The sequence below is a fragment of the Crocodylus porosus genome, unplaced genomic scaffold (assembly GCF_001723895.1).
Source record: "Crocodylus porosus isolate Cpor-Errol unplaced genomic scaffold, CroPor_comp1, whole genome shotgun sequence".
Taxonomy (NCBI): domain Eukaryota; kingdom Metazoa; phylum Chordata; order Crocodylia; family Crocodylidae; genus Crocodylus; species Crocodylus porosus.
In genome coordinates this window covers 143,048,737-143,073,789 of record NW_017728931.1, presented here as the reverse complement: position 1 = coordinate 143,073,789, position 25,053 = coordinate 143,048,737, and the positions used below count along the sequence as shown (strand labels likewise).

Here is a 25,053-nt window from a genome sequence, read left to right as displayed (position 1 = left end):
GCTACGCTGGCTAGCACTACAGATGAAAGGGACTTGGGGGTCATGGTTGACCACAAGATGAACATGAGCCTTCAGTGCGATGCTGCAGCTAGTAAAGCGACCAAAACGCTGGCTTGCATCCAGAGATGCTTCTCAAGCAAATCCCAGGACATCATTCTCCCCTTGTACTCGGCCTTGGGGAGGCCGCAGCTGGAGCACTGCGTCCAGTTTTGGGCTCCACAATTCAAAAGGGATGTGGAGAAGCTTGAGAGAGTGCAGAGAAGAGCCACGCGCATGATCTGAGGTCAGGAAAACAGACCTTACGATGAAAGGCTGAGAGCAATGGGGCTATTCAGCCTAAAAAAGCGCAGGCTCAGGGGTGATCTGGTGGCCATCTGTAAGTTTATTAGGGGTGCTCATGAGGATCTAGGGGAACATCTGCTCACCAGAGCCCCCCCAAGGGATGACGAGATCGAATGGGCACAAACTCCACTGTGACTGATTCAGGCCGGACATAAGAAAGAACTTCTTCACTGTCCGAGCCCCCCCAGGTTTGGAATAGACTGCCGCCGGAGGCGGTTCAAGCACCCACTTTGAACGCCTTCAAGACACATTTGGATGTTTATCCTATGACCCCAGCTGACTTCCTGCCCTTGGGGTGGGGGGCTGGACTCAATGATCCTCCAGGGTCCCTTCCAGCCCAAATGTCTATGAAACATGTGCCATGACCTTCATCTTTCTGATAGCCCTTGTAATCAAGGAAATTGGAAAGGCCAAACAGCAACAAGTAATATTGGAGTAATGTTGTAGCCTTCATGGTCCAGGAAATATGTGAGAGGAAAGGCTTTTTCGGGGGGTGATACCTTTTATTGAACTAACTGGGAGATGTTTGAAACAAGCTTTCAAGCACACGTCTGTATCTGGGCCTAGCAATTCAGTATACAAGAATCATCCTTCAGATTTGTCTCATTCCTGTAGCACTTCAGAACTCCACATCTTAAAGCAGGTCTTCCACTCTGGGACATACGTCTGCAAGGACAGAGCACTGCAGCCCTTTCCAGTGGTTATGGCAATGGCTACAGAAACATGAGCCATGCCCCAGGCATCACTAAGCCTTGAGGGAGCACTCCTCCACTGCTTGGCCTTTTGTAAAAATATCCCTAACAGCATCCTGCTGCTTTTGGTAGCAGTGGACCCACCTGTCCCATCCAAAACTTATCTTTCTAGTAGCACTTGGTGGTTTGCAGTGCTCATTTCTGAGGTGGCCAACATCTAGAGCTTGTGTTGGAGTCATTTTGCCTGTTTAGCATCTCTGACATCTGAGGTCTGTCTTCTACGCTGTTTTCAAGCACTAGATTCAAAAACCACTAGAGGGGACTAGGTTAGGTAAGGGCTACAGCCTCCAGATTACAACTGACTGAGCCTCCGACTGCGGGAGGCTGTAAGAGGAGTGGTGCAGAGGGCAGATGAGTCTGGGCAGGCCCTGCATAAACGCTCTTCCCCCTTGCCATCTGCTCTGTGTCACTGTGAGAGACAGGATACTGGACCTGTGGTCTGATGCAGTATGGCGTTTCTTATGTTCGTAAGCTGTGAAGGCACCTATCCACCTTACATGGTTGTTGGACGGTGGAAACAGAGATCACTGCAGATCTGTACCCACTCAAGAGGTAGCATCGTTCTACACAACTGATGTGTTTCCAGGTGCTGAAAACTTGTACAGTTTCTCTTCGAAGTCCAGTGGACCTGCCGCTTGAGATTTTGGAAGGGTTTCAAGTTCTTGAAAGAAGCTGCAGAGACATTTGATCAGGAGAGGAAGCTAAAACGCACGGCTCAGGTTTGTGTTGGTGACGAGCGGTGGTCCTCGCCAGGAGAGAACCGAGAGAGGTCGTTAGCCCCTCTCGTCTGAGGTCTGGCTGCAGCCCGAGAGAGCTCCGCTGCAGTTGGAAGGGCCCGGCAGGACGGTTCCAGTGTTCTGCGTCCAACTGTTTGTTTCTGGCGTGGAAGATGTAGGCAGTGACTTTCATTCGGTCTGTGGTCCCTGAGCGTTGCCTCAACCGGTGATCATAGAGTGAGAGAGCTCGAGAAGTTGGGGTCCTCAAAAGATAAAATGGCGCAAAGGGTCTTCTGAGCGGTTTGCAAGGACATGTCGAGGTTACTGTCAACATCATCCTTTTCCATAACAGGATCTAAACGTGTTGCATGTAAGTTTTTGGCAATTAAGAGCTCCTAGCACAGGATTCAAATCTGGTCAGCTCTTGAACATCCTTGGATGTTAATCTTCAAGACCAGTGGAGCCTCGTGTTTTCCTTTCCTGACTGGGATGAGAAGGGAGGGATCCCACTGGATCACACACAAACCTCTTCTTAAGGGTAGGATCTGTCTTTGGGAAATCTCCCACCTGCCAGACCTGAAACTGGGCTCCTGGTAGGAGCTACGTACTCGACGATGTTTGCGGGAGGCGGGGCAAGAGGAAGGAGACGATCACTGGTTCAAGCCATTATTTCTGCACTGTGACTTGAATCCTTCCTTAGGCACCAGGTGATTCTGGGCTCCAGGGTCTTGCACCTGAGACATTAAAGACAAGCCAGGAAAGCACCTTCGAGACAAACTGGTTCAGAGTTATAAGCTTTCACAGCCTAGCGAAAGCTTGTGCCTCTCTGAACCCCGGTGCCCTGCCTTCTCCCTGACTGGAGCTAACACAGCTAACCACCTCTCTCTACCTGAGAGATTGTCTGTCTGCAGGGGCAGACCCAGGGAGGGTGCAGCTTCACCCCCTTCTGCTGTATAGCAAAGTGAGTCCTCCTCTCCCTACTCCCGACAACAAGGCTGGGCAGGGACCTGCTGGCTGAGCCTAGCCCCCTGTGCAGTTGCTTCCCAGGGCATCGGGAAAGCTGGGGTGTGGGGGCCAAGCAGGAAATAGGGACCTGCACACTGTTGCCCCTGCCATCTCTGGCCAAGCCTGGCACCTTGCACAGCCGCCCCTGCAGCTAAAGTCCCTGGGCTGGCAGGAACGGGCAGGGAGCTGGAGCCTCTGGAAGCAGGTGCAGAAAGAGAGGGAACCAGTCTGCTTCTGCTGTCCCTGCCTGATGTGGGCATGCGGGGAGCACCAGGGCCCCTCCTGCCCTCTCCCAGCCTGGGGCTGTGGGGAGGGGCTGCACAGGGTGTCGGGTTTGGCTGGGGACAGCAGCGGTGGTAGGAAGTCCCCACTAGCTGTGCCTGCTCCCTGCCTGTCCCCCATCCCCAGGTGCCCCGCACAGAGCTGGGGGCTCCAGCCATACAGAGCCCCCATGGTGGAGCTGGTCCCACTGCTGCCACCCCCTCTCCTTACAGTCTTGGATTTACCAGGCCCCTTGAGTACTAATAAGGAGAATATTTATTTCCCTCTGCATTTTGGCACCACAAACTTTGTCAAAAGGAACTTATCAGGCCATTCAACCCACAAAAGTTTCCAAATCTTGTCAGCTGATAACACTTCCCAATGCTGACTTGCGTCTCTTTCATCCAGGAGTGACAGGAAGGAGCACCAACTAGTTCTGACCCCAGATTCATCTCGGGATCTGAAAGCCTTTTTTCCCACTAGGATTAACATGAAGAACACTTTGTGGTCTCTTCATGCCAGAAACAAAACCGTATGGATTTAGCTTGAGTGGAACAGGCCAGTCTGCAGCCTTTGCCCTGTGTTATAAAGGGAGGGTGACAGTCAGAGAGAGGGGATTTAGCATTGCAGAAGGACCTTGCTACTTGAGTAATTCCTAACTCTTGTCACAATATATATGGAGTGAAAATCCATTGAGCTTCGAAAGACCAGAGGGAGTTTGAACCTGATGTTTCATTGTAAGGACCCAAGAATAGATAAAGAGCAGTTCCCCACGTGACCTCTCATGGAGTTTCCCCTGTCTCTCGGCACATAACCCGACAATGCTGAGTTTTCCAGCGGAGTCCGAGCTTCTCTGACAAAACTAAGTGCATCCCAAGAGTGAGGGTCCACTCTGACAATGCTTGAAGGAAGATCAACCAGCTATGCAGGAGAAATGGGATGGGAGGGTTAGGGGGAGGAGGAAAGCTATTTAGATACCAAAAAAAAAAAAAAAGGTGTATTTGGAAAGAGAAAAATACTTCTGAGAACTGGCAAGAAAGTCAGGGAGACTTTGTTAGAAGGGCTGGGGGTACAGTGAGTTGTTCTCAGTAAGTATATACTGTGTGTCCTAGCTGTCACCACCACAGCTTCCCCCAGCATCTATCTGAGGCCTTCTGCCTCTTATCATCCTCTGATAAAGGCACATGAAGGGGGCCACCAGTTCGCTTGGTGAAACTCATTTATGTTGGTAAAATGAGTTGCTAGAACTGTAACACAGGGAGCCGTGACCTGGTTGCAGTCTTGACTGTAGCTACACTTGAAAACCCACACAGGTGCCCCTTGTACATCTGGCCTGTTGCTTGGGGCTAGCATGTATTTATTCATTTATTATAATTATAAGCTGCCCTCCCAAAAAAGGCTTAGAGCAGCTATGTCCTTTCCCTTAAGCATGGGGTGGTTCCCGAGGCTGGCCACAGCCAACTTAGATGAGTAGGGGCTAGAAGCTTTTAGCGTTAAGCTGCAATTTGACAACTCGCATGAAATAAGGTGGGTCTCAGTCCAGTCCCCACTCTCCGTATTAGCAGTGCACTCACACTAGGAATAGCCCCCGTCATTGGCGGTGATAGAGAGAGCGAGGATTAACTGGGCAGACGAATCTAGAGCACAAGAGCATGGACGGGCCACAAACGTGTGTTGCTATAGCAAGGCGAGAGGAGATGAAGGCATGAATGGTTGACACTGGTCATGGTGGATTCAAGCAGAGAAGCAATGTGGCGGAAGGGCTGAAGCAGTGGCAGGTAGGTTTGCGGAAATAAGAGGTGGAAAGAGGGCTAAGGGCACTTCAAGGGAAAGGCTGGTCCTGAGGATATGAACAGTGGAAGGAAAAGTGGGCTGAGGTTGAGGAAGAAGAGAGAAACAAAGGAGTTGGCACCTCAAGGTGCTCTTATTGCCGGGAAGAAGCACGCCTGTGATCTGTTCAGCTGATCACCCCAGAATTGGGAAGCAAACCAATTCTGGTGCATGCCTGTGTCAGTGTTGCATAACCTCAATGTTTTTTACTCTTGAAGGGGGTCACACGTTCTCTTAGTTGCTCCATGGCTGGAACATGCCCCCTCCTTTCGCAGAGAATCCGCCTTTTGGAGGTAGTTTATTCTGGCTGTGATGTGTCCTTCTCTCTCTTCAGCTGCCTCGTACACAGACAGCTCCGACGATGAGACCTCCCCCCGGGACAAGCAGCAGAAGAACTCTAAAGGCAGCAGCGATTTCTGTGTGAAAAACATAAAGCAGGCAGAATTCGGGCGCCGAGAGATTGAAATTGCTGAGCAAGGTAAAAAGCAAGGCTCCGCGAGCTCTGTTCTGGGGGCTGGACGTGCACGGGTACATCCTGCTGAGGTGGTGTCTGCAGAGCTAGGAGCTAGGGATGACTGAGACCGATCGTTCAGGCTTCTGCTGTACGTTACATATATTAGGCAATTCACTGGTGAATCGGAGACTGGCCACACATGCAAAGTAATTATCACACCATAAAAAGAACTTACCATGTATAAAAAAGCAATCAGCTACAAAGTTTGTGCTCAAAAATGTGTAACAACTCTGTAACTGGTTTCTGTCTAGCTTTCATCTGAATTTATAGCAGGGCCCTTAGTGAAAGCTGGTCTTCAGCAGAAAAAACCCTTTTTTTATTTTTGACTAAAGGAGGTTTGTTGTAAGAAATGCCTGCTGAGGAAGACTTGGGAGCTTTTGGTCAGAAAACCAAATATTTCAACCAAAAGCTGAAATCATGTGACTTGCTTCTCCTGCCTTGGTGCCTCCTGGGGTAGCAGTTTCCCCATGTTCCCATTCTCTGTCTTCCCGGCTAGACTGTTTCCTGTGAGATGTCGCAACCAGACTTTTGTGATGCAGCTGCTGCTTGCTCCCCGTGAGTGGAGGCTGTGGTATATATATAATCTAGCAGAGACCCTGGAGAGTGGGGGCACGAAGCACCCAAAGACCTTTCTTATTAGGCATCACGTCAGTATTTGAGTCCAAAATATTTCCCTTTGGTTTTTGTTGCTGGTGTCTTGGTGATTTTTTTGCTGAAAAAATTTCTGTGGAAAATTTCAACATCCTTTCCCTGGGTGAGGGAATGGATTTTATGACCATCTTGATCACTGGTTTTTAACCTTTCTACACTCAAGACACCCCTAAAAAAAAGCCAGCTCTTAATTTTCACTCATTTTTTGACTACGCAAATGTAACAGAGCAAATTCTTCTGTTGCAGACCCCCAGAAAGCCTCCAACAAATCAGAATGTTTTGAACACTGTAAATTCCTGTTTGAAATCTCTGGATTTATCTTGTGAATCGTGTTTACATACTTAGCAGTGCTTCCACTGCATGGCACCCCCTTGAATGGATCTCAAGGCACCCCAGGGTGCTCTGACACCTTGGGTGAGAATCACTGATGTAGATGTACAAAGGATCTTTAAGCTTAAAGAGGTAAAGGGCAGGGATGACCCCAAATTACTTTACTTTATTACTGCAGAACAGCACAATAGACTAATTGGGTGTGGGGGGCAGTGGGCTCTAGCAGCCAGCACCAAACAGGAAAATATTTCAAATGTCTTGATACCAATGCTTGCTATTGTTTTATATTACTTAAAATGTTCCCCAGCCTCTCCCTGGAAAGACCAGGGTGTCAGTGATGACTTCAGCCACTGTTCTGGTTGGGATGTCCTCCCAAAACAGGAAGAAATGCCATATGACCCAAGTGCCCACTCATTGAGTGACTACTGGATTTTCAGAGGCTCGTGGTTATGAATATTTTTTTCAGACAACTTACAAACACCAGACAATGCTGTAAAAACATCATGATTAGTTCAGACAACTTGTGAAAAGAAGGGGGCTACTTCTAGGGGCTACATTATTATCATGATTAGAGGGTTTATAAATACTGCGGGCTTATCCTTAACTCCTGAAAACAAGTTTGAAAAAACCTCAGCTTCTATTAAAAATAATTTTCACAGCCCCTTCCTTGTTGCAGAGAAAAGCCTGAAAACACAAGCACATCAAACCCAAAACATTCAAGAAGGAAGAGCCTGAACGTATATTTAAGAATTTTTTTTTCAATGAGTGCCATGATTTTTGAGGCCGGCTTTTAAACATCTGCAGTGGCAATGCCATGCACACTTGTTATAACGTCTCTTCAGTATTGAGAGGAGGAAGGGAGTGGTGTTGAATGTCATTCCTTGGGCTAACTGTTTGGCTTTTCCATCTCTTCCAGAAATGCCTGCACTTATGGCTTTGCGGAAGCGAGCTCAGGGAGAGAAGCCATTGGCTGGGGCCAAGATCGTGGGCTGCACGCACATTACAGCCCAGACTGCTGTAAGGCTTTATGGACTTCTCTCTTTCAGTTGACATTTCAGCATGTCATTGGGACTGACTCAGTGGCCTGAGGGGCTCCTTCCAGTCTTCTGTTCCTGAATTGTAGACTGACTCCATTGGTGTACAGAGCATGTGCTCTGGGGATGACAGTGCCTCACTGTGAGGCTCATTCTACCCATTGCCATGCTTCAAGGAAAGGAAACTCTAAGATCTTCATGCTTGGCTCTCATTTTGCAAGCAAGGCTAAGTTGGGATGTTTTTTTTCAGGGAGTTTTTGTTTTGCATTTAATTTGAATACTCTGCTTGCTTTTGTAAGTTATTTTTCCTTCTTGTAAGCTGCTGTCTTTAGTCTTGTTTAAGAAGGGCATCCTAGAAATCTAATCAATAGATGGATCAAGATTAGGTGAGTTGGAGGACTGTGAAAGAATTAGCTGCCTGTCACCCATAGGTCAGCTGTTCTAGCCTGCAGTATTACTTACTACTGACTGCTCAGTTACTAGTATGAGATGTGTAGGTGGGGGTCACTACTGGAACCAAGGCACAGTGGTTTTCCACAGCAGGATAAATTCCAGCCTAAAGCACAGAAATGGCAGAGAAGCGGGGCTGGAAGGGACCTCCAGAGCTCATTTAGTCCAACCCCCTGCCTGAGGCAGGACCCCCAGCTGCAGTCCTTGTTAACCATCTCAGAAGGGAGGTAAAAGAATAGATAGGGCCATGAAGAATGAACCTCATTCTCTACCCAGACAGGGCAAGGCTGGGTCCTGCTGGAAGATGCTGAAGAGAATTTTGCCGTTTGGCCATCTGTTCTCAGAAGCAGATAGGATTTGTCTCCAGAGATGTGGATCCAGCCTTTCTCACCAAAACCCCATTTTTAAAACAAAAAGAGAATCCCCCCCTTATATAATGGTCTATTCATAACACTTCATCTCTGTATCTGTCTTTCTAACCACCTGAAGACATGAGCAATGCATGCCTGTCCCTGAGCAACAGCTGTAAGTAATGATGACTTGAAAAAGCCAACTTCAAAGGCACAGTGAGAGGGCCTTATTTTAATGCACAGAGCAGAGGACTGGGATTCAGGACTCCCGGGTTCTGTTCCAGATTGGGAAGAATGCCTTCTAGTGACTAGAACCAGGGGGTTAGGATTTTTCCAGTGAAATCATTATGAAATTCTTTCATAATCTTACTGAAATGGAGGTCTGTTTGTGTTTCATATAGCACTGACAACACTACTGGTGCTTAAAGAAATGGCATCGATGTCACTGAAATGCTCCTAATAGCTTCATAGTAGTTAGGGGTCAGAAGGGACCTAAGTAGATCATCTAGTCTGACCCCCCACCACTGGCCGGAGCACACGCTGGGATCACACGACCCCAGACAGGTGTTCATCCAACCTCTTTAAATAATAAACAGAAATAAACAGAAAAGCAGTGTGCTCTATTAAAACTGCAGAGGTTGGTACTTTGCTTCCTGTAGAAGTCAATTTGCAGACTTTAAGTTCAGTGCAGTTCATATGACAGGAATATATCACAGCCCTCTTCTGTTCTCTTTGCAGGTACTGATGGAGACTCTTGGTGCCTTGGGTGCTCAGTGCCGGTGGGCTGCTTGCAACATCTATTCAACTCTCAATGAAGTGGCTGCTGCCCTGGCTGAGAGTGGTAAGAGGCTGCCCCCTTTTTTTATGGTGCTTTTAGAGAGATTCCCTTTTTCCCTTTACAAGTTGCTGTAAGAGAAGACGGCCAGGCTATCTTTCTCTGTTTTAAAATAGTTGTGCCCTCAGTTTAAAATAAACATGTGAGAGCTTGAAATATCTATGGTGCTTTTCTTTCATCTTGGGTATTCACATGCACATGCCTTTACTGGTAAGTTGTGCGGCTGAAGCGTGCATATTGATTGTTCGGTGGCTCAGAAATCTGGGTTGTACCCTGTTGCTATAGCACTGTGGGCAGGTGTTGGCCATTTGGATTATTTTAAGAAATTACATGATGTTGGGGAGTGGGGGTCACAATTTTGTGGAGCTGAGGATGAGAATAAATCACAGGAATGCTAAATGTTAAAAGGGGATTGGCCTACAACTTTTGCCAAACATTTGTTCAGAAATGGTCCCTGGCTTTTTGTACCTGTGGCTGAGATCTCTAAAGGCGTAGCGATGTCAGCGCTGAGGTTGTCAAACTGGATCACGGGTTGCATAAAACAGCCGTGAGACTGCTAGGTTGGACTTGCCATCAGTGATAAGGGACACACTCTACCAGTGTCCAAGCAATGTCTATAGCACCTCTGCACCACGTCGCCGTAAATGACACCTTCAGGACAGCTGCTTAGAGCTCCACTCACACAGAATACACTAGGGCAGATTGTGTACTTGGGCAGAGCAGTCTTACAATCAGCATTTACCTGGAGGGACTCTGAGGCCTGCTCCCAAGTATGTGAGCCCTGCTTTAAAATCAGCCACAAATGAGGATTGGGATGTACTGACTTATTCAAAAGGGAGAATTAAGTTCCTGACCAGTGACTGGAGATCTCTGAAGTACATTATCCACAAACATATTCCTATTCTGCCCCTTTTCACTTCTGTCTCAGATCCAACACAAAATAGGAAACTTGGGAGCAATTAGTGGGCACTGTGAATGTGTATTATCGCTTCTCGGGCTCTTGAAGGCTCAGATCGAGCGAAAACATTTACTCTCCAACTAGCTCTTGTTGGAGAGAAAAGTTTTAAGACTTGATTCACAAACCTGGAAAAGATGATGACGGTCATCCCTATCTGGAAGTTGCTTGTCATTGGCATTCACCAGGGATATGGGAAAGCTTAGTTCAAAATGCCTGCCCTAAATCAGGCAGGGGGTTGATTCAAAGTTGTGTGGTGGGAGTTTTGAGGGAATGTACGAACCGCCACATTGTAGGGTACTCTGCGATGAGTACGTCTTATTCCCATCAGTCGGAGCTATTCCTCTCTGTGTCCTGTACTTAATTGTTCATTCCAAACAAGTGCAAATGGTGCTGTCACCCAATGATTAGGCTACTCCCCTGCAAGGTGGGAGGTCCCCATCCTTTTTCCAGTGAAACTGTGGTTTGTTTTTATGAAGTAAAACAGTGCCAGTCGGCAAAATTGAGAGACCCTACCCCAAAATGCCTGCAGCCGGGTGGGTGCAGCACTTTCCAGGCATCTAGGAGAGAAGGTTTCTTCCACATCTTGAGTGAGCATTCCAGTTACCAAGGGAGTGACTTTAGCCTTTTGTTTCCTTTGAATATTTGACAAACACTGAAAAAAATTAGTTTTGGGCCAGGTGTCACGTTCAGTGTTGAACAAAACTATATTTTTTTAAGCTTTCATTTTTTAGGAGGAAAACAGCAGCACGTTTCTTTGTCTGTTCTCTCCGCACTGAATTTTTCCCCTCACCCCCCAAATTCCTGGCTTGGTAGCCAGCCTGAAAAATCAGTTTGCACTGTTCTTCTCCCCAATTCTTCATTTCGTATAAGAACGATACTTGAGATAATTTTGAAGTACAGATACCTTCTGCATATGCTGTAAAGATTACTGTCCTTAGAAATGAATCAGAGGCCTTTTTGGGGTGATGGGTAGTAAGTAATTCTCTACAACCTTGCATATCTGCTCTGGTGCTGACCCAAGATGGAGTATTTGAAGATTTGCCTGAACAGTAATAAAGAGGTCTCCTGGGGGGCTTTGAAATCACAGCTTCACAGCTTTCTGAAAGGCCACATATTTCCTCTTTTGAACTAACTTCTACTGAGACTAATTCCTGCATTGCCTATGGTGAGTCTGTCATACACACACCTCCGTAATTCGAGAAGGGCCTCTCCTAGAGCAGTGCGTATGGTCTGGCTCTCAGTACGAGTGCTCTGATGGTGATAGGAAGCACCGCATAAACCTTGGCCATTCCCACTCTTTGCAGTCTAGGGAGCACTTGTCCTCAGCTGACATCTGCATCACTGAACTTTCTCCCTCTCGTTATCAGGATTCCCTGTTTTTGCCTGGAAGGGAGAATCTGAAGATGACTTCTGGTGGTGTATCGATCGCTGTGTCAACGTGGAGGGATGGCAGCCTAATATGGTGGGTCGTTTGGCTGCATCTGAACATTTGGCACATGTAGCAGTCAGAAAGGCTGGTGATAGCTTAACTATAGTTGAGCGAGAGAGAGACGGTGAGCCAGGGGTCCACAGAAGGGTTTGGAGTTATTGCTAGTCCACCCTTGAATTTGCAAGTCTGTTTCTTCAGCAGCAGTTAATGCTCAGCCCTTGCTTGGCACATTTTCAAAGTGCTTTGCAATTAACTTACCCTCCTGCCATCGGAAATTAGCTCCCCTCTATCTTACACTTGGTCAGTTCTCTGCACAAGAAACTGGACTCTCAAAGCAATACAGTTAGGTTGGTACCAAGCCCCTGTGTACATATTCTTATGTAATTTTAAGGCTGACTTGCTTCCATTCAAATTAAACCTGGTAAGATGCCTTAAAAGCAAACAGCAGCTCAAAGCAAAAATGGAAGGGTGTGCAAAGCAGAGAAGGAAGGGGGTTGTAGCAGTTTAACTGTGTGAGTTCATGTTCACACTGGCTGCTGTTCCCAGTACAACTTTTCCATTTAGAGCATTTTAGCTTTTGAGGCCAAAACTGGAAACCAGACAATCTTGATACTAAACCTGCACCCACTGTGTTACTTCTGAAGTACTGCAGCTCCTTGCATTGGTGGTTTGTGAGGTCCCAGCTGAAAGAGAAAATGCAATATTCTGATCTTGGTATTTGGCAAGTATTTCAGCTCTCAAATATCTTGGTGTTTCGGCTCTCAAATGTTTTACTTCCATAACACTTTAAACAGGTCCTGTTTTCTGCAATTCAGAATCTAAATTTAGGTGGAGAAGAGAAGCCAGGGGATATTGCCATGCATTTGCATCGTTTAAGTTTCCTCATATTAAATCATTTGGGATGTTAATTTTTCGTTTCTTCAAATAGCATATTTGACTTTTGTTTTCTCTGTCACCTTTAAAAGCATTTGTGAATGATCAAAAAATCTGGCCCCAAGCTATACTTCTATATCTAGGAAACTCAGTCAGAGAAATAAGCGGTGTTTGCTGTGGAAATGCTGTCCAACTAGGAGCAACAGCGGTCATCGTTGACGCTATTGGCAAAATGAAAATTCCTCATGAGTCCATCTGCTTACTTTCCTGTGATTGTTTGATGAGGCTTCCTGGGTTTCTGCATCTGTAATGGCCAATGTCTTGTCAGATGGGGCTTTGTGAAGAGGTATAGACCTTCAGAAAGCCAGCCAAGGCAACTGTTCTTGATCTAGCACTTCTCAAGTTGTGATCCTCCAGGCTCCTGTTCCAGGTGATGAACAGAACAGAGCGTTTTAGTATCAAGCAATGGGAAAGTGGGCGTTGTGAGTGGCAGGTAGGTTGTGGGCTATTACAGTTACCTGCAGAGCAGAGAAGTTGCAGGATCGCTGCAGGCCTCACCAAACGTGCTCTCTCTCCTGGTCTTCCAGACTTGACTGAAGTCTAGCTTTCCCTGCCGTCAGTGAAATCCTGACACTGCTGGAACCAGTGAGAGCTTATGTCATTGATTCTGGTAGGACCAAGGATTTTGCTTGATGCGTTGATGAAGATTTGGTCTGAGTGCAGTTGGAGTGTGGAGCTCCTAATACCGATCCCAGTCTTGCCAGTGATATCCTGTATGACTTTTGAAATCAGTAATGTGGAGAATAGCACCTTGTGGAAGTGCTTTTTAAGTTGAGCGTGTTATCCAAAGTAGTATATATACCCAGTACAGTATTAGCACAACGTTTTGCTAGCGTGGCATAGCATTTTATTGCCATAAGATGGGCAGTGGTCTCCTTGTAACTGATCTGGCAGTGGGTTGATCTTGCCTCAATAAAGCACACTTCATTTGTACTACTATAAACGCAGAGAAGGTTTGTGAGCTTGAGTATCCCACCAAATGTCCTTGGGTGGAAGTCGCTGACAGGAGGGAAAAGCTCTGAATGGAATTAAGGGGGCTGGACCCGATGATCTTGCAAGGTCCCTTCCAGCCCTAATGTCTGTGACATGTAAGATTCATAATCTTCCTGTGGGGCAAGGAGTGCTTTACCTCCATGTTGCAGAGGAGAAAACAGTGGCACATTAAGAGATGCCTTGCCTGGATCAGCTGAGCAGAACCCAGGAGTCCTGGCTACCGGTTCTGGGCTCGGCCTCCTGGGGAACGTTTCCTGTAAGCCAGGATCCCCGTTGTCAGCTGTGTTATGAGTTATTATAAAACTGGTTTCATACTTCGCATGCAGATGGCTACAGTGCCACCTGTGCTGCTGATTTCATTGTTTCCCTGGAAACAGGCAAATATGAAAGCGAGCACAGGGGAGAGAGGCTAAAAATAGCCAAAATTAGATACGAGTCGGAACGAAGAAGATGAAGTTCGCAAAAAGCAGGATGGTCTGGGACCCAGAGCCCCCTAAAAGACCTTCCTGCAGTTAGCTGCCTCTCCTGTTCGCATAGCAGATGCCCTGCTGTGCCCTGAGTAACCATCCTCTCTGCGCCACACCTGAGCTTGAAAGGGCAAACTGCTTTCTTCCCTTTAGCCCTCACATGGAAATAAGGCTGCTCCTATGCCTGCTGCAGCCCCTGGTTTGCAGGGTGGCAGCAATGTGAAGGGTGCTGCCAGTCTGAAATATATATGCCAGGTTTGTGATGGAAAGGGGTCCCAGAGGCTGCAGAGATGGTCACCGGGCAGGGGTTGTGGAGAGGAGCGTTTCCTTTGGAAGGTACCAATGACGTTTCTCATTCCCTGTGAATTTGGCCACCACTCTGTACAGATCAACTCAGGCTGCCCCCAGAGAGAAGCTGCTGTGTTGTTCTGATTATAAATCTACTTTTTTCCCCCTCCAGAAGAGCCATAAAAATTACACTTGATGTATAAGCAGGGTTGCCTTGCATTTGGGCCCCCGAAGTCTTGACTTTGCACCTGCAGGATTTTTCTGCCTGCAATAAAAAGTCAAAGGCAGAATTCTTTTTTTCCAGTAGTTCGTATTTTAGTATTTTTAGTGCTTTGGGACCTGCCTTCAGTTATGTGATTCTCCAAGGGGAAGAGCAGTTCAAGATCTGCACCTGTAGTTATCAACGTATGTGGAGGAGAAGAGAAAAAACCATGTTTTGTCTTTAAAATTTGAACTTGGGATATGTGGGTTCAACTTATAATCAGCACAACATGTACTGGAAATCTCAGTACCTGTGCATGGGCTCCTCCAATCTAGCAAATAGCTCCTGAGTGACTGGAAGCCTTTTTTGAGACGAGGAGCTTGGGGTTTTCATATCATGAGGATAGCAGGCTTGGAGCAGTTGCATGCGACACTCTGGATGGGCAGTCCCCCTGAAACATGGCTGGGTTTGAGCTGTGTGAAAACCAAATGTCTGTATGGTTGGTCCATCCAAGCCATACAGCCTAGTTTCTTATTGAGGCACCGGGCTGTTTCAGAGTAAGAAATGATGCACCCAAAGGCAGGCAAGTGGGAATGACAGCTCTGGGTTAATGAATGGCACTTGACCTTGTGCACGGGAAGCAAAGTGAGGTCAGTCCCTGGGATTAGACTCATAGAGAAGCTGGGCTGGAAGGGACCTCCAGAGATCATCTAGACCAGTGGTCCTCAACCTTTTCTCTACCAGGACTCCTTTATAAACATCAACGGCCAGTCTCCACCCTGCAAATAGTTTAAGTAGAAAAAAGCCCCCTTGGCTCTGCCAGTGCCCTTCGCTCCCACCCCACAGCCTCCCATCCCCCAGCCCTGCTGGTGCCCCTCACTCCTGACCCCCTGCCTCCCAAAGTTTGGGGCACGGGATGGGTGTCTGGAGGGAGCAGGGGGAGGCATGCACCCCCCAGATGTGTGTGCCCACAGCAGGCACCACCCATGGGTTGAGACAGGGTCATCCCTATCCAAACCGTCCTATATAAATCCATAATCTTACCTCTGTGTAAGAGTACCATCAACCCTGACACAACACAGACATCACGCCTGAACCTGCCACAGGTAAAGCAGGGGAACCACAGCAGCCAACAACCTGCTTCTATGAAATATTTTCAATATATGCTCTGGTGCAGAGGATGGGAAAACCCCCACAGTCCATACCAGTCTGACTGTGGGGTAAAATTCCTTCCTGACCCCAAATATGGTGATTCATAGATCCAGTGATGGAGAGTCCCCAACTTCCCTGGGCCTCTCTATTCTAACAGTGAGGACATTTTTCCAGATATCCAATCTAAACTTTGCTGTAACTTCAAGCCATTAGTCCATGCCCTCCTCTCTGCAGCGAGAAAAGGTGCTTTCCGTCTTCTTTATGGCAGCCCTCCAGATATTTGAAGACTGCTCTCATGTCCCCTCTTAAGTGCCTTTTCGACAAGCTGAACAGGCCCAGCTCCTTCAGCCTCTCCTCATATGATTGATTTTCCAAGCCCGTTATCCTCTTTGTTGCCTGCCTCTGGGTCCTCTCTATCTTTTCCACATCCTTTTTAAAACGTGGAGCCCAGAATTGCAGACACTGCTCCAGATGAGGCCTAACGAGTGCTGAGTAGAGAGGCGCTATAACCTCCCGTGTCTTGCACCTAATGCTTCTGTTGATGCAACCCAAAATCGTATTCGCCTTTTGTGCAGCTGCATCACACTACAGACTCACAGGGCGTGTGTACGTGTGCGCTTTAATGCGCATTAGCTTATTTTAATGCACACTAAACATCACAGAAAACTGTCTGGTTTTGCTAATGTGCATTAAAATAGGCTAATGCGCCTTTTTCTAGCACATCACAATGGTGGTACTAAATTTAATGCGCATTAGCAAAAGCACATTAATGAACGTATAGCTGCGCCCACAGTGAGTCTGTGGTCTACCAAGACTCCCAAGTCCTTTTCCATAGCGCTGCCATTCCAGCCAGGTGTCACCTATTTTATATTGGTGTTTTTGATTATTCCTCCTGAGATGTAGCACCTTGCATTCATCCACATTGAACTGGGTAGCTGTAACCCAACTTCCAGTCAGTTGAGATCCTTCTGAATTGTGCTGCGTAGATGGGGTAAAGGGGAATTAGATGGGTAAGGGAGAAATAGCTGTGAAGTAGACATGAGCAGAGAATAGGGAATTACTGTTCTAAAAATCATTTGTCTGACAGCTCAATGAGAGACTCAGGATTGTGGGTCACACCTCATGGCAGCACGGCACACAGCTGGGGTTCAGAGTGAAAATCCAAGAAGATGTTGCTCCAGAGGGAGGTGGATTAGGTCTTTGCCAGTGTTTTAGATATAGGAAAAGTCACCGTTTGAAGGAATTATGTGTCTTTACGGCACTTTGCAGAGTGGAAGGAAGTGGGGCGGGTGTGAGAGAGCAATCATGGATGCCCTTCGAAGCTGTCTGAGGCCAGGCATTGAAGTCAGGAAGGGAGCAATAAAATACAGCTCAGCTAACTACCTTCTAGCAATTTGTCACTGATCCCCGCATAACATGAGGAGTGACAGAAAGGCAACCTAGGGCTCATTTTCATCCAGGGTTTACACAAGGAAAAGTCCCACCCATGGTCACGCATGTGAAAACCATTTTGCTGAAGTGGTGACTAGGGAAGACCCTTGTGAGAAACCTGCTGGCAGCAAGTGTAGGAGAGAGGTGCTGGTAAACACACCCCTCTGGCAGGCGTGGCAGGCTTTGCATTTTATGCATCTGAGCAGGTGCTCTGGAGCTGCAGGGTCATCTTACCTTTGCACCCCCGGGGGAAAAGAGCCTTGCTCAACTCCCAGTTCTGCCCTCTTTCCACATTTGGAGATGGGGATGGTGTGTCCCATCTGGACTTCCAGATGGTCAGTGGGTTTAGATACTCCACGTGAAATATGGGTATGTCAAGGTGGGAATCAGGGCAGAAGGGATCTTATGCTTAGGATTTTTTGTTGTACTCATTTCTCCACTCCAATGCATTTTCGATTAAAAGAAGGTGTGAGGTCCACCAGGACAGCACCGGCCTTCTCCCCAGTCCGACAGCTTTCTTCAGTGTCTTGAGTGAGGAGTGACCTGCTCGTCTGAAACCAGCCTGCTCCTTAGGCAGCTGTGGATCAGTTATGGGGTAGACTTGAGCATAAATGAGACCAGTAGCTTGTGGGGAATGCACAGTGGGGAGATTGGTCAGTAGCTCTTTGGGCTTGTTAGACTTTAGAAACGCGACGCCTGTGGCCTTTCTCCAAATTCAAGGGATCTTGTTGCATTCGACGCAGTTGGAGATGAACTCAACACCAAATGATCAATCATCTCCCCAGTGTTGCAAAGAAATTCAGCATGTATGGCATGAGGCCCTGGTGGTTTGTTGGTTTTTGAAAGCGTACGGGCTGCCTTCGTTTCCTCGGTACTGAATTATCCAGGAGCTACCGAGTTCCCATCCCTACGTTGCCGCCACACGATTTGTTTCCCAGCCTGTAAAATGAGGGTCGTATCTGCCTTGCACGGGAGCTGGAGCTGGAGCTGGGCTGTAAAAGACGTGGAAGAGGAAAAGTACCACAAAATCATTATTCTCATTTTTAAGGCAGCGCTTGCCATACATGGCACATCCCAACACTAGTGGTAGGATTGGTGGTGGTCCTGGTCCTGCCAAGAGGCAGATGAACAAGGAGAGCTTACGGTTCAGAGGACTTCACCATTTCCAAATCCCTGTGTGAACAGCTCATGCTAGAGGCTTTCTAATGTAGCAAAGGTTTGGCACCATGGTGGACGCAGGATGGACCTCATCAGGTTATTTCCTGATACTCCGTCATGTGGGCTTTTTGTACAAGTAGCGGGGAGTGTCTTTGGTGTTTGAATGAAGCCGCAATTACCAGTAGAGGGAGCTCGAGGCGTTGTGCTGGGAGAAGCTCACGGGCAGTGGCTGCTGAGTCCTTTCTCAGCAGAGATGATAAACTGGCAGCTGGCGCTTTGAAGCCACCTGAGCAATGGAGGGGCTAGCAGGTAACCTCTCCTGACTCCGAAGAGTCGGCCTTTCCCTGGCATCTGGTAAGTGACTTGCAAAAGAAATCGTCTGCAGTCCCCTGTGGTTGTGTGCTTTGCCTGGGTTAATTAAGTGCCCCCATGTGCTAAACTGAACCAGGCACTTGGCATTTCACCTGCTGATCACTGAAGCCTGATGTCCGTTCCTCCTCAGGCACTGTCCTGGGGATATCACTGCACCTGGGCCTCTCCAAGTGGATGGGGAGGAATTAGGGAGGTAACAGTGCAATTACAATTTGAGACTCCACCCGTACCCCTTGACCATTATTATCCCCTAGCAGAAAAACAAGCAGGAGGGGCCTTGTGAAATCCTAGGTGGTATAAAATGGGAGTAGGATACTGGCCTGCCCGTGCTTTAGGCTGGCCCTGTAGTCCAGGCACAACAACGCTGGCCTTGTCCTCTGTGAAGGATTGCACACTGGGCAGCTCCCTATCTTGAGGTTTAAGCGAAGAAGAGATTTCTGATGAACGCAGGCTGGAGCCCCTTATAGCTTGACTGTTGAAACCCAGGTATCCCAGTGATTTCTGTGCTGTATATAAGGTGGGATATTTAGCACATGAGAGGTTATGGTACATTCTCAGGGTCCGCGTGATGCTGCAGCACATTTGCAGGGCATACTGGGTCTCTGTGACTACTTTGCAAGCTCACTATGTCAGGAAGAAGCACCCTCAGATGCATCCTGCTTCGTATGGGCTTCCTGCTGCACCGGAGCCAGCATAGACTCATTTTTGTGATGCTGCAGGGGGGCTAATTAGTGCTGCTGAGTGACAGTGCTAATTGGCCTGCCCCGCACTGCACAAATGAAGCCTTGTTAGATACCAGTTCAGACAATACCCTGTATAAAGCAGCATGGTACGTGGAAGGGCATCAGTGCCTGGCACAGTAAGTCTGAGGTGTAGACATGCCTTGACATAGGAGAGGCTGGTGTGTCGGGCTGTCGTCCAGAGTTCTCCACCCTTGTCCTTTTGGACGGGCTACACACTGAAGCAATATGGGAGGTGCAAGTAGAAATAGCTTTTGTTGGGGCCAGATTATTTGGCCTGGGGTGACAAAGGAGGGGCACAAATACAGGAATCCCCTGTTTGGGGAAACTCCAGTAGCTCCCAGTAGTCTTTTAGGGAGGTAACAATCTCCATTAGCTCCCACTAGGCTTTTTCTAATTGTCTGTGGGTCTGTAGTCAGCAGACGGCAATGATCACATACAGTACATAACATTTTTAACTTAAAATCCTTGACCCTCTGACAGATGCTGTTGTGTCCCACAGAAATGCTTGAATCAGACTGGTGGGTGTAAGCATATCCAGCTCTACATGCTGGTTTATAAGAGCGTGCATTACGGCTGTATGATGGATTACCATGCTGTGCTACCTTAGGCAAGGTGATTATACCACTCGCCGTATGTTGGTCACTAATGAGGCTCTTTTCCGTCTCTGACTTCTGTCACTTTGTGACTCAGTTATAGTTATCTGCTTGAGTCCTTTTACAAAACACTGAATTTTAGTGGGCACGTTCCTTGGGTATTATGTAGCACCATTTAGTGGCTGTAGCCGAGCAATAAGTGTGCTCTCTGGCAGAAGCTACAACCATCGAGGCACTGACTGTCTGGACTCGGGCTGACCGCTGGTCTCAGTGGTCTAAAGGGGGGATGGTGTACGCACTGAAGGTCTTGGTGTGACATCCGCATAGACCCCTTGCACATACATCATGATCCAGGGGATTGGCAGTTGCCAAAAGATGAAGTTAGTCTATATTCCTCCCCACCTTTTCCCTTGCATCGCACTATGAGTTAAGTCTTCTACTTTGAGGTTTAATATCCTTTGGAAAAGTGTGTCCTTGAGAGGTGTTGGATGGTTCAGGTGATTGGTACCTTTTAAGTCCTAAATTGAAGCTCAGCCTAGGTGAGTTGTGACCGAAGGGGACCGTGTAAAGGATATGGATTGGACTTTGTGAAGCACAGTGCCTTTTCCAGAACAAAACTACTATTGCAGTCAAGGTCACCTGGCTTCACCATTCGCAGTTGGAGGGCAAAGGCCGGATCTGGGTTCAGCTGTGATGCATGAACACTTCTCTGTCACTTCTAGCAGTGGTTCTTCTGGCTGGAAGGGTAGCCAGAGAGAGGAGCTTGCGCTAGGGCTGTTCGGGCAGTCCCTCTTGGGGTTTAAATACTTAGTATTTTGGCAGCATGTGCCTAGGAGAACTACACACAACACCAAAACTTTGTTCCTACCCTGAATTGGAAAAAATAGTCCTTTTGTGGGTTATGCCTGTGCTGTTGCAGTGACTGTAGCCTGCACAGTGCAAAATCTTGAGCAAGCTTAACAAATTGGAATTTGGTGCATAATTTACTTAGGGAGGTTGGCAGCTATGCTGGCTCTTCAAGGCACTGACCTGTGTGATTTTTTTATTGCAGATCTTGGATGATGGAGGGGACCTCACCCACTGGATTTATAAGAAATACCCCAACATGTTTAAGAAAATCAAGGGAATAGTAGAGGAGAGTGTGACTGGCGTCCACAGGTAACAGAGCTGCACCCCCTGTGGGTCCTTGGACAAAGCCAGTCCAAGTGGGTGTGTTGCACTAATTCAGTGTGATGCTCACAAGAAAACTACAGGCTGTGAAATGCTGTCTCTCAAGCAGCTGCTTGGACTTTGAGCTTCCTCATTGCAGTTGTAGGGTGGCTTTTGGACAAGGACCAGACCTTCAAAATTCACATTTAACCTTGCCAGAGTGAAAAATATATTTAAATCCAGTGATCCAAACCTGAAATAGGGAGTAAGAACTCCTGAGTTCTTAATGTTTACCCTGCTACTGACCTTAGCGGGACTTTTTAGAAGTGCATCTAACCCATTGCTTTTCCATCTGTAAAATGGATGCAATTCCTGATGGCCTCATCATGGGGTGCAAAGAAGAAAGGTCAAGAGTGGGAAGAGGGTAGGGGGTTAAATTGCCAGGAGAAGGTGTGGTTGGCTTTGGGGAAAGTGAGACATTTAGAGTCAACCTCAGACTAAAATAGATAGTGCAGGAAGAAGTGAGATTTTTAAGAGGAAATGATTCTGTCTTCTGGAGAGAGGGGGAAGAGGTCCAGGGAGATAATGACACCCAGAACCCAGCTGCAGCAGGGGAGGAGAGGGGGAAGGTATTGGTGAGCAAGGCCCGAGTTAGCGTGTGGTTTGACTTCAACAGAAAGCTCCCTGATTGTGCTTCAGTGGGGAACTGCACACTAGAGACAGGGACAGAGCCAGGGATGAGCTGCAAGCTATCGACTGGGAAAGAGGGCAGTAGCCTCAGTGCTGTGTGCAGTGAGACTCATAGGGCTGCAGCTCTCTTAACAGGCTGAAGGTTGAAACAGAAATTGAGCAAACCATGAGAAAGAGAATTGAAATAGGTGAGAAGGAGGTGGTGCCTGAAACCTGAATAAGGGCATCTACAGAGACAAGGACAAGCAAAAGGCTGAGTTTTGCAATATTTTAGCACTGGTAGCCAGAGGTACAAGGTTAAGGTGGTCTCTGGCCTTCTTGTTTGACGTAAAGGTGAAGGTCTAAATTCAGGTTGTTGGTGGGGGACGCAGAGCCCTGACCTCAAGAGAGCAGTTTCAGCCTTTTCAGCCTTGGGTCATGGCATGTGGGGAAGTCTCTAAGATCGGAGAGCAAGCTGGAGGAAATGCCCAGTGGCGCAGGGTGTGCTTTGTGACGGTGCCCAGGGGTAAGGTGAAAGAGTGAGACATCCCAGCAGACTTAGCAAAAGTAACAACCCTTCTGGGGAAGACACAGTCACCCTCCACGTGATCAGATTGTGTTTTGCTGGGTGCCAGCCAAGTCTCCAGCACACAGCAATAGGTTGCTCTTAGGTTCCCTGTCTGCTTATGTATTTGAATTTAGATTTGGGATCTTCAAGTTTTCACTCTCCTAACAGTAGCAATCTCAGCTGAGTGCTGCCTGGAGAGATGCATTTCAACACCTTGCCATTGACAAAAGTTCAGTTTGGCGCATGCTGCATTGTGCCTGTAGCTGCCTTGCACTGCGCTCCCTGTGCAGACCATCCCATTTTAAGGAGTAATTTGTTCTAGCTATTGATTTTGATTATTGCACTTCTCAATGTCTTCCTTCATGCACGAGACAGCTACAGGAGACGTGCCCTGCTGCTCCACGTAAGGTGTGATGTAGCCCTCTGGGTCCTAACCTAGCAATGGGAGACTGCTTTCTAGAGGGGGAAGGGAGAGAGTGTAAGTGTAGATGTCACTTCGCAGCTGGGTGAGGTACTTTCCAGTACATTTCTAGAACTTCCCTTTGCTACCGCTTGGCATCCAGCCATGGATATAACAACAGGCAGAGGCCTGAGACCACTGAGAAACGGAAGGAAGCTACGGTACTGATCGTTTTTGTGTCCCTGTCTTTACTCCTAACAGGTTGTACCAGTTGTCTAAAGCTGGAAAACTGTGTGTCCCAGCCATGAATGTCAACGACTCTGTCACCAAACAGAAGTTTGATAACCTGTACTGCTGCAGAGAGTCCATCCTGGATGGGTATGTGTGGCTGCTCCAGCCGAGCACTCTCGGACTTGAAGGCTTGTGTGTGTTTGATTGGACACGGGGCTGCGGACATGTTAAACCAGTGGTTCTCAACCTTTTTTAGGCTCGAGCGTCCCTTGGAAAATACCAGCTCTTAGCTTTATCTCTTGTTTTTTTTGATCATGGAAAAATAATAGAAAATGTCCTCTGTTGCTGAGACCTCAGAAAGGCCACACAGGGGACGGTGGTGTAGATTCCTGTTTGAAATATCATGTGAATCAAGTGCAGGTGTTTGCACACCTAACAGTGCTAATATTGCATGGCACCCTTGAAAGCATTTCACAGCGCACGTGGGTGCTACCACAGCATCCTGGGTGAGAATCACTGTGTTAACTATCAGTTTCTTCTGGAGGAACCTTACTAGACCAGGCCTTTTATCCATCTTGTCTGTCATCCCATGTCCTTTGTAGCTGCAAACCTGGTGCTTCAGAGAAGTTGGAATTCCCCAACATGGCTCTCAACCTGGACCTGGGTGCAAACAAGTTGTGTTCGTACCAGCTCTCGGGTATGGTGTTATACATCCAGCCACAGCAGTAGACCGGCTTCCTAGGTCTGAATGTTTTGCTTGTTCATTTTCTTTCCTTGGCCTGAGAGCAAAGTTTGGTTCTAATCCAGCCACAGACTCCTTGCGTGACCTTGGCAATTGCTTAATCTCAGTGCTCTCTGTCTGCCCTCTGCAAAAGGGGTGGTATTTCTGCCTTTTGCAGCATGTTGACAATAGATTGTATCCGAGCACATAGCAAACTGTAGTGGTCAGGGCCATGAGCGTCACGATAAAGATACCCTTGCAAGGTTCTTTGATGCTTTTAAAGTATGTTTATAGAGCTGAATTAGGAGCTGTGCATCTGTTCCCGTAGCGTGTCACTGCATGGAGGTGAGTTCACTCCTCATGTGTACATGCTCAGACCCCTTTGACTAGATGTGTCTGGAGCTGCGCTTGAACCTGCTGTCTCCTCATGCTCCCTAATGAAAGTATACAGGGCGAAGCAGCCACGAATCCCCCTTGGTCCTCTTACAGCCCCTCTGCCAGTAAGAGAGCTCTGACGGGTTCCAGCTGGCACAGCATTTATCTGAGCCAAACAGCTGGTTTATGAAGAAATTCTTCACGCCTTTTCTCCAGTTCCTTCTTTCTGTTTCTTTTGAACATTTCAAACAAAGCAAAAGGAACAGAAGAGGCCATGGGATCTCCATCATTGGACATTTTAAAGACCCAGTTAAACAAAGCCTTGGCTGGGATGATGTAGTTGGGGCTGGTCCTGCTTGGAGCACTTCTCAGGGGAGCTTGTCTAATCTGTGGTCTGTTGTCTCTGCACCAAGCACCTCACCATTGTAATGGCACACAGGAGAAAAAGGGTATGTGTTTCTGTCCATACTTAGACAGCTGGCTATCAGGAAGAGATCTTACCAAGCAAATCTGGCAAAACCTCAGCTATGTGTTTGCCCATCTAGACTTCCTGATACACTGAGATGGCGTACTTGGTTCCAGCATGTGTAGTAGGTGACACAGGAGCTAGGACAGACATGATGACAGCCAAGGCATACCTGCCTTAGGACAGGCTCCTTTCAATCCAGTTCCTGTTACATGGGTAGACTGCAGTCCTGGCCATGCTGGTAGACTTGCTGCATGTTATTAAGCTGTGTACACAGTTCAGCTCTCCAGACCTCCTTTGAGGCCCCGGAAATTCAGGATCCATCCACTCACCCAGGGAACATCAACTGAGCATGCTGGTTTTAATCCCGGGTCATGTTCCTAGGGCACTGTTCTGGTGGATGCACCCCGACACCATCCAGCCAGGAGTACTGAGACTACAGAGTGCCCCGGGGTGAAAAGTACTGAGGTTGAAACATTCCCAGCTCCCCTTCAATTGGATCGAGACCCAGCACTATCCAAATATCACCCTCTAATATCACCCCTCCAGCTCCAGCCTTGTCTGCGAACCCTGAGATCAACCTGTACAACCTGATCAAATACACTTTCGAGCTTAAACTTGTGTAAACCATTCAAGTATCCGTTATGGCTCCCCTGAGACCTACACTAGTTGCTGCTTTAGCAGT

The 25,053-nt window shown here is 47.6% G+C and overlaps 1 protein-coding gene across 7 annotated transcripts in view; it reads left to right on the top strand.

The window, feature by feature from the left end:
• AHCYL2 (adenosylhomocysteinase like 2) overlaps window positions 1-25,053 on the top strand; it is a 151,795-nt gene that overhangs the window by 116,722 nt on the left and 10,020 nt on the right. For all 7 annotated transcript variants that reach the window (XM_019543827.1, XM_019543826.1, XM_019543822.1 and 4 more), the window contains exons 3-8: window positions 5,241-5,384; window positions 7,318-7,418; window positions 8,974-9,076; window positions 11,396-11,490; window positions 20,841-20,947; window positions 22,837-22,953. In XM_019543827.1, the coding sequence (XP_019399372.1) occupies window positions 7,320-7,418; window positions 8,974-9,076; window positions 11,396-11,490; window positions 20,841-20,947; window positions 22,837-22,953 (521 nt within the window). In that variant the 5' untranslated portion in view covers window positions 5,241-5,384; window positions 7,318-7,319. The remainder of the gene's footprint in view (window positions 1-5,240; window positions 5,385-7,317; window positions 7,419-8,973; window positions 9,077-11,395; window positions 11,491-20,840; window positions 20,948-22,836; window positions 22,954-25,053) is intronic.